General features: G+C 38.6%; 1 protein-coding gene across 3 annotated transcripts in view; it reads left to right on the top strand.

The window, feature by feature from the left end:
- Window positions 1–13,955, top strand: part of LRBA (LPS responsive beige-like anchor protein) — a 750,846-nt gene that overhangs the window by 699,398 nt on the left and 37,493 nt on the right. For 2 of the 3 annotated variants that reach the window (XM_068542607.1, XM_068542606.1), the window contains exons 49-51: window positions 1,786–1,875; window positions 6,651–6,843; window positions 11,309–11,371. In XM_068542607.1, the coding sequence (XP_068398708.1) occupies window positions 1,786–1,875; window positions 6,651–6,843; window positions 11,309–11,371 (346 nt within the window). The remainder of the gene's footprint in view (window positions 1–1,785; window positions 1,876–6,650; window positions 6,844–11,308; window positions 11,372–13,955) is intronic. The other variant, XM_068542608.1, reaches the window with a different exon arrangement.

Here is a 13,955-nt window from a genome sequence, read left to right as displayed (position 1 = left end):
TGGCAGGTGGGCTTCAGTAGTTGTGACGCACGGGCTTAGTTGCTCCGCAGCATGTGGGATCTTCCCGGGCCAGGGCTCAAACCCCTGTCCCCAGCATTGGCAGGTGGATTCTTAACCACTGCGCCACCAGGGAAGCCCCTCAATGAGTATTTGTTGGCTGCATTTTGAGGGTCTAATCTCTACTAATAAGCACTTCACTGTGTTTTTTACATATATATCATTTATTCATTAATATAACACTATGAGGTTGGTACTATTATCCACATTTTACAGGAAGAAAATTGAAACTTAGGTTGAATGACTTGCCCTAGGTCACATAGCTTTTAAGTGGTGTGCAGTCAGGATTTGCACATGGTCCGTGCGACTTCAAAGCCTGTGCTGCTTCCACCGTAACACTCAGCTTTCACAGAGGTGCTTTCCAGTCTTTTCTGCCTAAGCAAGTCATAGTGCATTCCTTGAATTTATTGGACTGACTGCATCAAACTGTTATTCAACCATCCAAGTACATGCCCTGCTTTCTATATTAGGGATACTTTCTTTAAGGGCAGAAACATTGACACCTAATACTGCTGTATACATAGTTGACGATTATGGTTGAATGCATAAATGAATGAATTGCTATCATCGTTTCTTCAAAGGTCATTGTAAAGGACTACTAATGGTATCCTTATCAAATAAAAAAAGGAAACTAATACTGGATAATGATTATATTTCCCTGTTTATGATTTATTAATTGCCTACAGTCCTGTAGAGCATATAATAATTGAATACTCATTTTCTTAAGGATTAAAAAATAGCATGATGAACATATATTCCCTTACAAAGAGGTTTTTTTCATCCTTTTAGCCCAGAAGTTAAGAATACTGACTGTGTGGGGTGTTGAGGTCATCTTTATGTATCTTTGCTTCCTTCTGTCCCCTCACACATACTATAGCATTTATTCATTCACCCAATTTAGGGATCTAAGAGTGAAGAAGAGAGGTAAGGTCCTCGCTCTCATGGATCTTGTATTTTAGTGGGAGGAGACAGGCATAAACAAGTAAACAAATAAAATCATTACAGACAGTGACCGCATCTGGCATTTAACAGCTTTCCTTGATGAGGTTGGGAAGTGAGCATCTCTGCTGGGTGTACAGGAAGAGCCGTGGTCGGAAGCGCGCGACAAAGGGCACAGGCACACATCTTTCGAAAACGGCGCACACACATGTTTCTTGTGTTTGGTCAGTCCCCGGGTTAACCCTCTCATGCTTGGATACAACATATGGCTTTTACTTTGTTGTTTAGCCACTTAGGTTCAAAGAGACTGTCAGCAATAATGCTCTTCAAAAGTAATAGCATCAAGCGATTTTCACAGGTGCTGGGTTTCTTTTTTCTACTTCCCAGGGTGAGATGGGGCCTAGAATCAAAGCAGCAGTAGGTTTTCTCTATACCTGTAAAAGATTAGCTTTAGTCATCAGGGATGATGCAAGCAGGGGAAAAAATGCAAGAAAACAGAGATGAAGCCAAAAAGGACAATTTCTGATTGTAATAGCTGGTTTCTGTTTCCTATCACTGAGCAAGATGAGAAAGTTTTGCAGGGTTTTGTAGGAACGGCTTCCACGGTAGTGAAGAATGACCTCACCCTCAATGCCCTACCAGGTGCTTAGCCCCACTGTGAAAATACAAGGTTGATTTCCAACATGAAACAAGCCAGAAGTATGGAATGACATTTTCAGGTGACAGTTGTGGTTCTTTTGCCTGTAATTAGCACCTCTTAACCCTCAAACTTGCCCGTGCCTTTTCCAGGCTGTCGAAGCACAAATCCGAAGTTTTGGGCAGACGCCTTCTCAGCTCCTCATAGAGCCCCATCCTCCCAGAGGTTCTGCCATGCAAGCGGTAAGTGCTGCCTGCACTCTCCTCATTTCTTGCTTCTATTTGAGACCCTGCTTGACATTCATAACTGTTTTTCATTGTGCTTGAGATTCTCCACCACATCTGGGCCTGTTCTTCTTATGCACTGTTTGTGAACTTGCTAACAGCCAGCAAACGTGGCCTGTCCTCCTGCAGTCTTCGGGAAGCAGACATTGCTCCAGCGCTCTAGTATTTCATCAGGTTGTGCTCTGTGTTGCAGAATTAAAAGGTCCATAATTGTCTCATACCCTCACTCTAGGACAGAATCTCCAGACATGGGATGGATAACTTTTCTGGTTTGACCCTATGAGTGTCTAGATTAGTTTTCCTATTGTGTTTATTCTTTACATCCCAATATGTTTTTCAGTTTGGGAATTTCAGTTTGGGAAGTAATCCTAATATGTAGGAAATGTTACTGAGAGTCAGGGACCTTGGAGGAAAAAACGATGATGACGATGATGGTATACTATACATCCAAAGCTTAGTGCATAAAACAGTGATTTATATTTCCTGTGATTCTGAGGGACAGATGGGCATTTCTTGTCTTTCACCTTGGCTCCCTCACGGACTGCTGGGGCAGGTGCTGAGACGCCAGACCGCTCTTTCCACGTGGTCTTTCATCATCAAGGAAGTTCGCCCGGGCCACTCCCATGGTGGGAGCCGTGTTCCAGGAGAACGCTTCGGCATGACTTCTTGAAGCTTGCTTTTGAACGTGCGTAACACTGTTTATGCCGCATTCTATTGGTCAAAAGCAAGTCAGTCAGAGGCCAGCCCAGAATCAGGAGTAGGGAAATAGACTAGAGCTGTAAAATATGTGGCTGTTCCTCTTTTATGGTTCCTGAAATTTCAGGGGGAAATACTTTAACGATAAAGAAAATTCAACGTAGGAACAAATACTGAATGGCATGACAAAAATCATATTTTAAAACTACAGGCGATAGGTATTATATTTTTTCTTGAATTGTCCCTCAATAAAACAGGTTGCTCATTACCGTTTTAAATTCAGAGTAGGGGATATAACGTCTATTTCCATAAATGTAATGAATAATTTTTATTTATTTATTTATTTATTTATTTATTTATTTTTGGCTGCGTCGGGTCTTTGTTGCTGGGCACAGGCTTTCTCTAGTTGTGGCGAGCGGGGGCTACTCTTCATTGCGGCGCGTGGGCTTCTCATTGTGGTGGCTTCTCTTGTTGCGGAGCATCAGCTCTAGGCACGCGGGCTTCAGTAGTTGTGGCTCATGGGCTCAGTAGTTGTGGCTCGCGGGCTTACTTGCTCCGCGGCATGTGGGATCTTCCCGGACCAGGGCTCGAACCCATGTCGCCTGCATTGACAGGCAGATTCTTAACCACTGTGCCACCAGGGAAGTCCCTGAATAATTTAAAATGGATTCTGATTCCATGTTGTGGCTTAGAATGGTAGAATTTTGTTAGATGCCAAGAGGGCCAGGGATACAGATGTGGTCCTCTCTGCCTCTGACCCTCTTTCTCTTTCTTCCTTTCTCTTTCCATATTTCCTTCTTCTTTGTGTCTTTTCCCCTTTTGCCCTCTTTGTCATCTTCTTTCTTCTTCCAAGTCTTTTTTCCCCCTTCCTTCTCTATATGAATTGACCATTATTATAAACTACAAGCATTTAAAAAATTGTTTGCATCACCTTTTCCCCTCAGTGTTTTTAAGCAGGTGAAATCATATTTAAAAGAACATAAAGGGTAGCTTTAGTGAAAAGACTACACAAAAAACGAACATTTGGCAAGAACAATGGAAGATAATGCCATAAAAATAGTAAGAATGATTTATGTGTGGGGTTTGGAATTAGTTTTAGTAATAGCTTGTCAATGAGATGCAGACTGCTGCGGTGCTGGCTATTGGAAGCACCTCCACTGCTCCACTGACTTTCTACCTGGGTCACGGCACAGCCTTGGTCACTGGGACCAAGAGGGAGTTCCTACTGCCAAGCCTCCCTCCATGGCAAAAGGATGACTGGTTCACTGCGGCAGATCAGCTTTACTGTCCCGAGGGTGGCAAGGCTGGGAAGGCACATGCTTATTTGAGGATGGGAGGCCATCTCTCCCATTATCCTCATCCTCTGAATCGAATACCTGAACTCCTTTTCAGACCTGTGCAAATTGTGCTTTTCCTCTTATACATATGTGGGTGGGAAAGAAAGGTGTGTGAGAAAGAAACCAGAGTTGTCAACGAGTGCATACTTAATCTGGGAAAACCGAATGAAATCTGGCTAGCAATTTCCTACTTCTACCTCATACTGGGCTCGCAGAGGCACCCAGGATTGGATGAGGGTTTTTTCTCTTGCCCCTATTTGACCAGTTGTCCCGCTCATCCATAGCTGTTACTGTGGCTCTAGACTAGCCCAGTATGCTGGGCTGGGCTTTTTTTTATTTCTAGTGTTCCTTATTCCATACTCACTAGCCAAGGATGTGATGGTGCCCCCGAGAGTTTCCTGCTACTTGCCTGCACTGGGAGCTCTAGTCAGGATGAAATGCACAGGAACAGCCGGAGAGACAGCTTGTTGGAAGGATGCAGGGGACGGTTCTGGATATGGTGCCTGCGGCTTTCTATGGAAAAGGGCTTGTCCTTGCCATGTGGCTAAGAGATGGCCACTAGAGGCACTGTGTAAACAAGACATTCTTCCTATACGTTAGAGATTTTCCTGTGTTTTTTTAAGGGCATAAACATTGGAATTATTCAATTTGAGCCTAATTGTATTTACAACATGAGCTGTTAAGCTCAGAAATATGTATCAACTTCCTTTCAGTGAGACTTCATGATGTATGTTTTAGTCTGACTTTCTCAGAGTTTATAAATTGACTTTAGTAAATATTATTTTTTTAAAAAACCTACGCAGTTGAAGAGTAAGGCTTGGTGTTCTGAAATGACATTCGTTTCCTTTTCCCAGAACTCCATCAAAGCTAGCTTATAGGATATTTTGTGGTTGGCTGACTGTTTCTCATTTTTACCCAATTTCACAGAATTCCTTAAAACTGTGTAAGAGGTTCTCTGTATAGGAAAGGTTACTTATTGATATCAGAGGTTTGAAAAATCAAAGACCCAAATGTTATTAATTGTTTTTTACTACCATTCAGATGTGTTCCCTCATCAACCATCACTGCAGCACACACACACACACGCACACACGAATGTAGCAGAAATTAAAGCCACCTCGTGCTGCGTTAAGTGCATGCGCCATAATATACACCAGGTGTAGTAATTAGCAGGCACACGAAGGCTGCCTATTTGTCTGGTTTTGCTGCTGTTGCTGTATCCCCCTGTGTTTTCACACCATCAGATAGTTGGATTTAATTGAGGCCACATCAGATGAGGCATTACTGACACCTTTAATTGAATGAGCATCCAGGGAGGATTAACTCATAATATTGATTGGCTTTTAGCCACTTGCTTAGAAGGGTGTCTGGGTAGCTTATTAGTTGCCTTTATTTACACCTTTATGCAAAGAGTGCAAATAGGAATTCTTAGTGCAATATGTTTTTCTAAGTACTCTTAATAACTTTTTTTAAAAAGCACTGATAATAAAAATGCAAATGTATTTAATTTTTTATTAGCAGCTCTGAATAAATACGTGTTAAATATATGTGCCTACACACTTACATATACCTGGTGTTTTGAAATATGGCAAGAGGAAAGCAGCCAGAAGCACTTCATCAAAGTGTTTCGATTCTGAATGATACTAATCAGCTATTAGAAAATAGACATGGTAGAGGAGATTTGCTGAAAATGCACAGTGCAATTACTGCATGATAGCATACTACCACAAAGTATAAATAAAGCCAATAAATCAGAGTGGTGTTATGTATGTCTCAGATTATGACATATGGTTTGTAAGAATGTTCTAAATCTTAGTAGTCTTCCAGATTTATTTTCTTGCTAGTTATTAGAACAGACAATGTTTTGTTTAACATTTTCAGTTACTTTTTGCTTTTCAAAGGAGAAATCAAAAGTCTTGAGCTTTAGTTTCTTTACCAAGAGGGAGGGGGGCATCTAGCTATTTCTCTTTATCCTTAGCTGCAGCAGAAAGCAGTGGCATTTGCATTATAATAGGGTAGTGTTTATGACTTGGTACACTATATAAATATATTGTTTTTACAAGTACATTTAATTATGCATTGCTTTGAAACACCTTTATAATTAAGTTTGTGTATTACGTTCATAAATTATTTCTCTACTATAATAATACATGCATGCTGTACAACTATTATTTTTAAATATATTTGTTAATTAATTATCTCATTATTTAGTTGTCAAAATCTTCATGCTAACTCAACACAACTTTTGATGATCTTTGGAAATTACCGTGGCTTGCTTTTGTGCCTATTGCCTATTCTCATTCCTTTTTTTTTTCTCTTTTGTATCAATACTTGACACATAATAGCAATTGGAATGGTTTAACACAATCCCCAATACTTTGCCTATTTAGAATTGAAATCAAATCATTCTTTTAGTTCTTCATGGGAATTGGGTGGGGAAGGGAGTTAATAAAGTTTATGGATTTTTAAAGTGTTTCTGTTAATGTAGTTTACTTCAGTCACCTAGAAATTCAACTAATGACATACATGAAAACCAAACAAATACTAATTGCTGTTTCTATAAGCCTTTCTGCTTCGCTGTGCTCTCACTTGCAACTTGTGTTAACATGGTCTTCCCTGTTCTTTTCCTGCACCCTTTCTTTCTTGTCTCTCCTTGTCTTTTCCTTCCTATATTTGGATCTTGTCTTGCCCACTCAACAGTATCTCCTCCTGCAGAGTCCATTGATGTTCACAGACCAAGCTCAGCAGGATGTTATCATGGTTCTCAAGTTCCCCTCCAACTCCCCTGTCACTCACGTGGCGGCCAACACCCAGCCTGGGTTGGCCACTCCCGCTGTGATCACAGTCACTGCTAACAGGCTGTTTGCCGTGAACAAGTGGCACAACCTTCCGGGTAAGTAAAGAAGTACCTTTATAAGGCCTAGTGTAACCGCTGAACACTGTATAAAGATATTTTAATATCCACCTAAATATATTATATCTCAACATTTAAGCTTTTTAGCTTTCGAGCATTAGTCTGAATCAAAATTAAACATACTTTGAAAGGTTTAAAGAAGTTCCCTCTGAGGCGTATAATACAAAAGTTAAAACATAAACTCTTCTTTGGCATCTGGTGGTTTGTCTTTATTCCTTGGAGATAAATACTATTTCTCACATAATGGTATTCTATATTGTGTCCATAAATAGTATGTATTTATTTATCAGGTGTTCCTCTTTTTTCCACTTATTCATTTGCTCAATAAACACTTCTGATTGTCTAATATGTGCCTTTTTGTTCATGGCATGGAAGTATTTGTTGTGGATGATAGAAAAAAGAGCACTTAAATTACCCAGCTAAAATATTACAACCCCATAAGTACATTCTGTTCTTTCATTAAGTGCTGAATAATTAGGGTAACTAATGGCAAGATACTGAAATAACCATCAGAATCACAAACAGTCAAAATTTGAAGAGACATGAGAGTTCGTCCAGTCTAGGCCCACATTTTATCAGTGAAGATACTGAGCCCCAGGGAGCTTGCCTTGTTCAGTATCACATATGGCAAGTCAGTGGCAGAGCCAGGTTTGAACCCAAGTTTTCTGACTCAAATTTTATGATCACCCCTCTGTGATTTATTGTCTCTCATTAGAACAGGAATGTTGGGATCTGGATTTAGCACTGTTCCTTTTGGCCACTAGTTAGAAATTCTTTTTTTACAGAAGGAAAATCTTTTAAAGTCCTGGAGATTATAGGCTTTTTTTCCCAAGCCATTGTTTTAGGTAGGGAATTTTAAAAGATAGATTTTAATAGTCTGTTAACTTGTTATTAAATCTGTAAAATGTGCATAAAGCATTACCCATTATAATACCTGAAATGGTTGCACAAATATAAATTCTTGAACAAGGGCTTCATGCCAAATTAAATGCAAGAGATTTTAGAATGGAACAGGATTGAATTGATGTTCAAACAAAAAGTAGGTGCACTAATAACTATGTTTAAGAATGTAATAAGATACGCATCATGACGAATCTGTGGTTCGTATCAGAATTTCTTAAATATAGCCATTTTCCTGGCCATTAGAAATGAAATGAATGGTGATATTTGATTAGAGAATAGATTTCATAACAGTAGAGAAGGTAAAAATCGAGGCAGGTATAGTATCTCTATTATTAGGCCCTTTTAGTCCCTTTTCTTCAAACGAACATATCTTACAGAGGTAAATGTGTATGCAAATAACATACTTATATTTTGGGACCAAAGATTATAATTTGATTAACAACTGTGATTTCTTTTTTGTTTCTTTCTTTCTCTAAATACCACTCATTAGAAGAAGAACATGCTGACGGTGTGTTCTGTCATGCACACCAGAGGATCTACCTCTGCTGTGTGCAGTTACCCTTAGAGCTTGGCAAAAGCACCAGTGTGTGTGGCCTAAGGGCCCCCGCCAAACCATGCTTAATCTGGGTGGCTGGCTGTGGTGGCTCTGAGAACCTCTTCAGTTTAAACAGAGTGACAGTGCATGTGAGGAGAGACAAAACTTTTCAACTGCCAGAAAGCCCTGAGCACTCTCCACCGCTATCTTGAGTCTTAGCCTAGCAATGAGCTAGCTCGGCAGGACCTGAACTGGCTCAACCAGAGGGCTGCTAGGTCTCCAGCTGATGCTTAGTCGTTAGGCTCCCTCCCTCAGCACTGATGACTGAGCTCCTGACACTCCCCTTTGGAGCAAGCCCATTTCCCTGGGCTCCCCGTAGTATCAGTACTTGATTGTCAGCTGTTCTCTTCCCTACTGCCCACTTTTCTATAGATCTGTAAAGTGATTTAGGGGCAGCGTCCCTCTGCTGGAGTACCACATATGGTACGTCCACCTGCTCTGAGCCCAAGCTCACTTTTCTGTAAGATAAGAGCTTGGGAGACTGCATATGTTTTGCCAGTTCTTTGCCTAGAATTCTCCCTAGTGGGCTTTCTTAGGGTCTGTACCTCGTGTCACTGGTGGTTTTTGTCCCCATCCTCTGGCTTTATAGTACGACAACTCTTCACCAGATAAATTACAAAGAATGATAACATATGGAAATACACAGGTGATTCTCTTTCTACACTGTGATCTCCAATTCTCAGTACACCTACACCTAAAAATATTAAGCATCCATTTTATTAAATCTGTGCCTCATTTCAGGTATGTTTATTTACATAAATCTGGTCTTTCATCCTATGTTGTGCTGCCTTCACCTGTCAGTATGCCTTGATTTAAAACAAATGTCAAAACTTCCTAACAGCTTTTTTTTCAATGAATATCAAATTCATGTTGCAGTTTTTTTTAGTTTAGATTCTGGTTCTTTTCTGAGATTCTATGATTTCCATAGCTTGTTCATTAGACAGCTAGCTCCTGTCAATGCAGTGTCTGAGTCCTGATTTAGGGGAAAAATCATCTTTATCCTTCCATCTCACTCAAAGGACCTTGCAGAGCGTCTGAAACAATAAAATAATGGCACCTAATGTTTATAGAGCATTTTGTAGGTTCTGAATACTGTTTTAATCACTTCGCACGTATTAACTCACTGAATCCCCTCAACAACCTTAGGATGTAGGTTCTGTATTTAGGTTGAAATTGCCATTTCTGTAGGTCAGAAAGCCAGGTATTGGTGATTTCATGTGGTTCAACCTAACCCATCTAACCTATTTTACAGAGCAGGAATCTGAAACACCGAGACGACATAACTTGCCCAAGGTCACACAGGCAGTTAGTGGCAGAACTGGGATTTGAGGCATGACCAAAGATAGTTAACCTCCTAAATCTCTTTCACTGACAGTTTGGTTTTAATGTTTCTATGATCCCAGATTCTCAAAGTTGTAGAGAAAACTTCTCAAGGTATTAGTGTTGATTGGCACTGGTATTACTGGAAGTAAATGGCCCTGTTGGGTAAATCAGAGGCTGTGGTGCATTTTCCCTGATGATTCCCTATATGTGCCCTGTGATTTCTTTACTGGTAGAGCTAGTAATCAGCAAAGACAATACCTTCAGTAAAAGAGGGAGTCATATGCCTTCCTTTTTTCATCTACTTTAATGTCTTATATATACTCAACTCTAATTTTTAGTGCTAATATTGTACTTACTCAGGTTATTTTATCAGTATTAATGATCTTCCAAAAGAGCATTGAAAAATCCTTGAAAAGTTGGCATTTACTAACAGGGGAAGTGCTAACATCAGAAATGTAGAATTAATCTAATGAACACATTGGAATGTATCCCATTTTTATTTTCAGCCCCTCAAGGACAGTCAGAAAGACTTCTTAAAATCTGATGATAGTAATATCATCTTAATCTTAGTATCTGATGATATTAAGCAGAGCTCTGATACCAACCAAGCAGTAGTTTAAATGCTTATGAGTCTATAAAAGGCAGATGCGGACCAGATTGAATGGCTGAGTTATTGGAGGAAAATCATTTGGAAAAGGACCGAGAATTTAACTCTCAGATTTACAAAGCTGAAAAAGATCATCCATTCTAAACCCTTCATTCTGGGGCTTCTGATTTGCTTAAGGTTGCACAGCTGGCCAGTGGTCACTCCTGCTTCTCACAGCACTCCCTCTCCCCCTCAGGTCCTTCTACTTTTCACAGGGAAACAGCCTACAGAATCTCTTTTCAATCACAAAATAAGTACATCTGAATCTTTAGAACTATTTTGAGAATTAAACAAACTGTTCTTAGTATGGATTGATTTTTGTTACTCACTTGCTTCTCAGAGTATTTTTCAATTGAAACTATGGAAATATTAAATATTAATAAAAGTTTTTTTAAAACTGCAATCAGATCTTTAGGAAAACATTTCAGCCAAATGCATTTAACTAAAACATTTATCTGCAGATAGCTTTATTTTTATTCAAACTTTCAATTGATTGATCTTACGTGATGGATGAAACATTAAATGTCCTTGACTTAGAGCTTTCCCTTTCTCCATCATAAATTGACATTTTTGTGACTCCTTTGTGCTGCAGCATTCAAACTGCCTTTTTAAGAAGTAACAAAAAAATAGTATTTGCTACAGTCAGCAGATGGTTGTCACATTTTGTTTTCAGTGCGCCTTACCACTTAATTTTGTTTTGTTGCAGAATCAGAGGTTGCCAGTTAAGCATCTGCTATAGCTTATGGCCTAGGACTGGAGCCACTGCTGATGGCACATGTTCAGAACAGCACTAATCTAAAATAAATGTTTAATAAGCTAGCCATAGAAGCACCTGGAATTTTTTTTGTTTAAATTTTATAAAACCGTATGAGAGATTTGGAGGTTAGAAACAATTCTACATGAGATTTGACTTACGCATTTTAATGTAGTTTAGTATATGAAAAATAATGCTTTTTTTTATCGTTTGTGAATTCCAGCTCATCAAGGTGCTGTACAAGACCAGCCATGCCAGCTGCCAGTGGAAATCGATCCCCTCATAGGTCTGTCACTTCCTTCTCTCTTTGCGATTCATTAAGCTCTGTATGGTGGCCCTGAAGTGTAGATTACAGTTGTTTTTCACTTGCTGGTTGCTGGGAATGGAATTTTCCTGATAAACCATTTGCATGCAAATTGGAATGCAATGAGCTGTGGCTATGCTGGTATTTCATCAACTCCCCCTCGTTGGTTTGCCTAATTTGAACAGGCCTAGGACGCGTGTCACTGAAAATTAATATGGATGCTGTAATAATGTGTGATTGAGAATGCGCATGAAGTTCTGTCAGGATAATATTGGATCTTTTCATCACTCAGACTTGTTGATGAGCAGGAGCGAGGCGCGTTATGATGAATTGGTGGACCAGTAATGTGACGGAGCTTCTTTGCTAGGGAAATTTTCATAATAACAGTGGGGTTCTTAGCAGCACTGTGTTGAGAAAAATAAAACTGTAGTGCCAGGGTTTCATCATTAAAGGAGATCAGTCCTTTCTTCCTGGACCCTCCATTCAATCTGAGGGGATTAATGTGCAATTGCAGAGCAGTTTCAAAGTTGAAATATATGGCCCAGCCAATGGCAGTGTTAAGGTATTTGTATTCATTTTCCTAGGGTCCTACAGCCCAATAAATTGCCATTGGAGGTTAAATTTGTTCAGGGTGAAAAAAAAAGAAAAAAGGAGGAGACCAGAAAGAGCCATTGGGATGAAATGACTGTCTGCAGCAGATGACTTAGAATATTTAATTGCTGTTGTGCTTTTTGAGTAGGTTAGTTGAAATCTCCAGCTTAGCATTTTTCAGCCTATAGTGGGGTTTTCAAATGTGGCCCCACTAAGAGTGTTAAGCCTTGATATTGAAGATTTTAGTCAATAACTTTTAGAATAAAAAACTTAATTACCTAGCTGCAGGGGTATGCTACTAGCATGGATGTTTGGCCTGCAATTTTGTCAAATTGCCCTGGCACAAGTAAATTTGTTAGTATTTTTAAGTTTTTAGATAAAGCATATGAATAAGCTCATTGATTATTTTAAAATTCAACGTGTTCCCTATGTGTATGTCACCTTCTTTTGTCTTTAACACCATTGTTTCAGTGGAGAGCTAAATGACCACCATTTGCAGATTAATTATCAAGATGAACTAAAGTAACCTTAAGCTCAAAACTAAGTCTTTCATCATTTCCCCAAATATAAGCAGAAATCTAAGAAGTAACTATCTATATGAAGGATAATTACTACCCTGGTTCCTAAATCTTATTTTGCTTTGAGTAGATATGATTTGCCATATATATTTTAAAAACTTAAATGCTCACTTGGGTAAAGTTTTAAGAGTCAGGAAAATAATAAAACCCATTTGCTATGCTACTCAAAGCCTGATTTCTGAAGTATAGAATCATTGTTTGTCTTAAACCTTGACAATGAATATCATATAGCATAAAGTCTAAATTATTTAAGAAATTGTGACCCTTTAGACAAGGCATGGTGAACTTCTTTGGTAAAGGGCCAGATAGTCAATATTTTAGGCTTTGTGGGCCATGAGGTCTCAGGCACAACTACTTAAGTCTGCTGTCATAGCACAAAAGCAGCCACAGACAATATATAAACAACTGAGCATTGCTGTGCTCCAATAAAATTTTATATACAAAACCAGGGACAAGCCAGATTCAGCCTGCAGGCCATAGTTTTCTTCCCTGATCTAGATCCTTGGTCCTCAGACTGTTTGCTCCTGTATCCCCTAAAATAATTGTTTAAAACCACGTACCTTATTACACATTTTTAAGTTGACATCTGAAAGTTTAAATGTGACATCATCACAAGTTTAAATAGTTACAATGGTTATAGTTTTTGACATAGTGTATAAAATTTTAAATACATCCAGTAGAATCTAAATATCAAAGTCACTTGAGAGTCAGCATTTTCTGTTTTAAAAAGTGCATGAAAAAGCTTTTAACATTTGAAAATTTTACGTATTCCTTTCTCATCTTGAATTTATATTTTCATTGTACTTTCCTTGCACAATTTTATTTTAACTTTAGAAAATTGATTACCCTATTATACTGTTTTCAGCAATAAAAATATGTATGTAAATTTAAACATTGAAATTTCCTGTGACCATAAGGCTCAGCTCAAAAAGTTAATCTGCATTGAGTTATTACAAATATTATTAATACACACTTATTACAATTTTAAATTTTAATAAATATTATTGAACATAAAACACATATTTATTGGAAATAGGAAATACAGCTTTAATGGAATGAATAGGGCTTTTCTGTTCATGTATTCATGGATAAACATTATTTGTTGCTGAATGAGACAGAATTTGTCAACAGTTCTAATCTTTTGGGGTTTTTTTGTAGATGGAAGCTTTGAGGAATGTTACTCACATAAGAAAATAGATGGGAAAGCAAAGAGTCTTATTTTAACAAGGTCATTCAAATCTTTGAACTCTTTCTGAGTTATGTGACAAAATTCACAGAGTGATGTATTATTAAGGATTACTTTTACAGTCTATCATTAAATAACCATTTTAACAATCTATCACTGAAACTTATTTTTAATGATCTATCAATTGACAGCATGATTAGATCCTCCTTCC

Source organism: Eschrichtius robustus, chromosome 4 (genome assembly GCF_028021215.1).
Source record: "Eschrichtius robustus isolate mEscRob2 chromosome 4, mEscRob2.pri, whole genome shotgun sequence".
NCBI lineage: Eukaryota > Metazoa > Chordata > Mammalia > Artiodactyla > Eschrichtiidae > Eschrichtius > Eschrichtius robustus.
The sequence above is the reverse complement of the archived record's forward strand: the minus strand, read 5'-3'. Positions and strand labels throughout refer to the sequence as shown.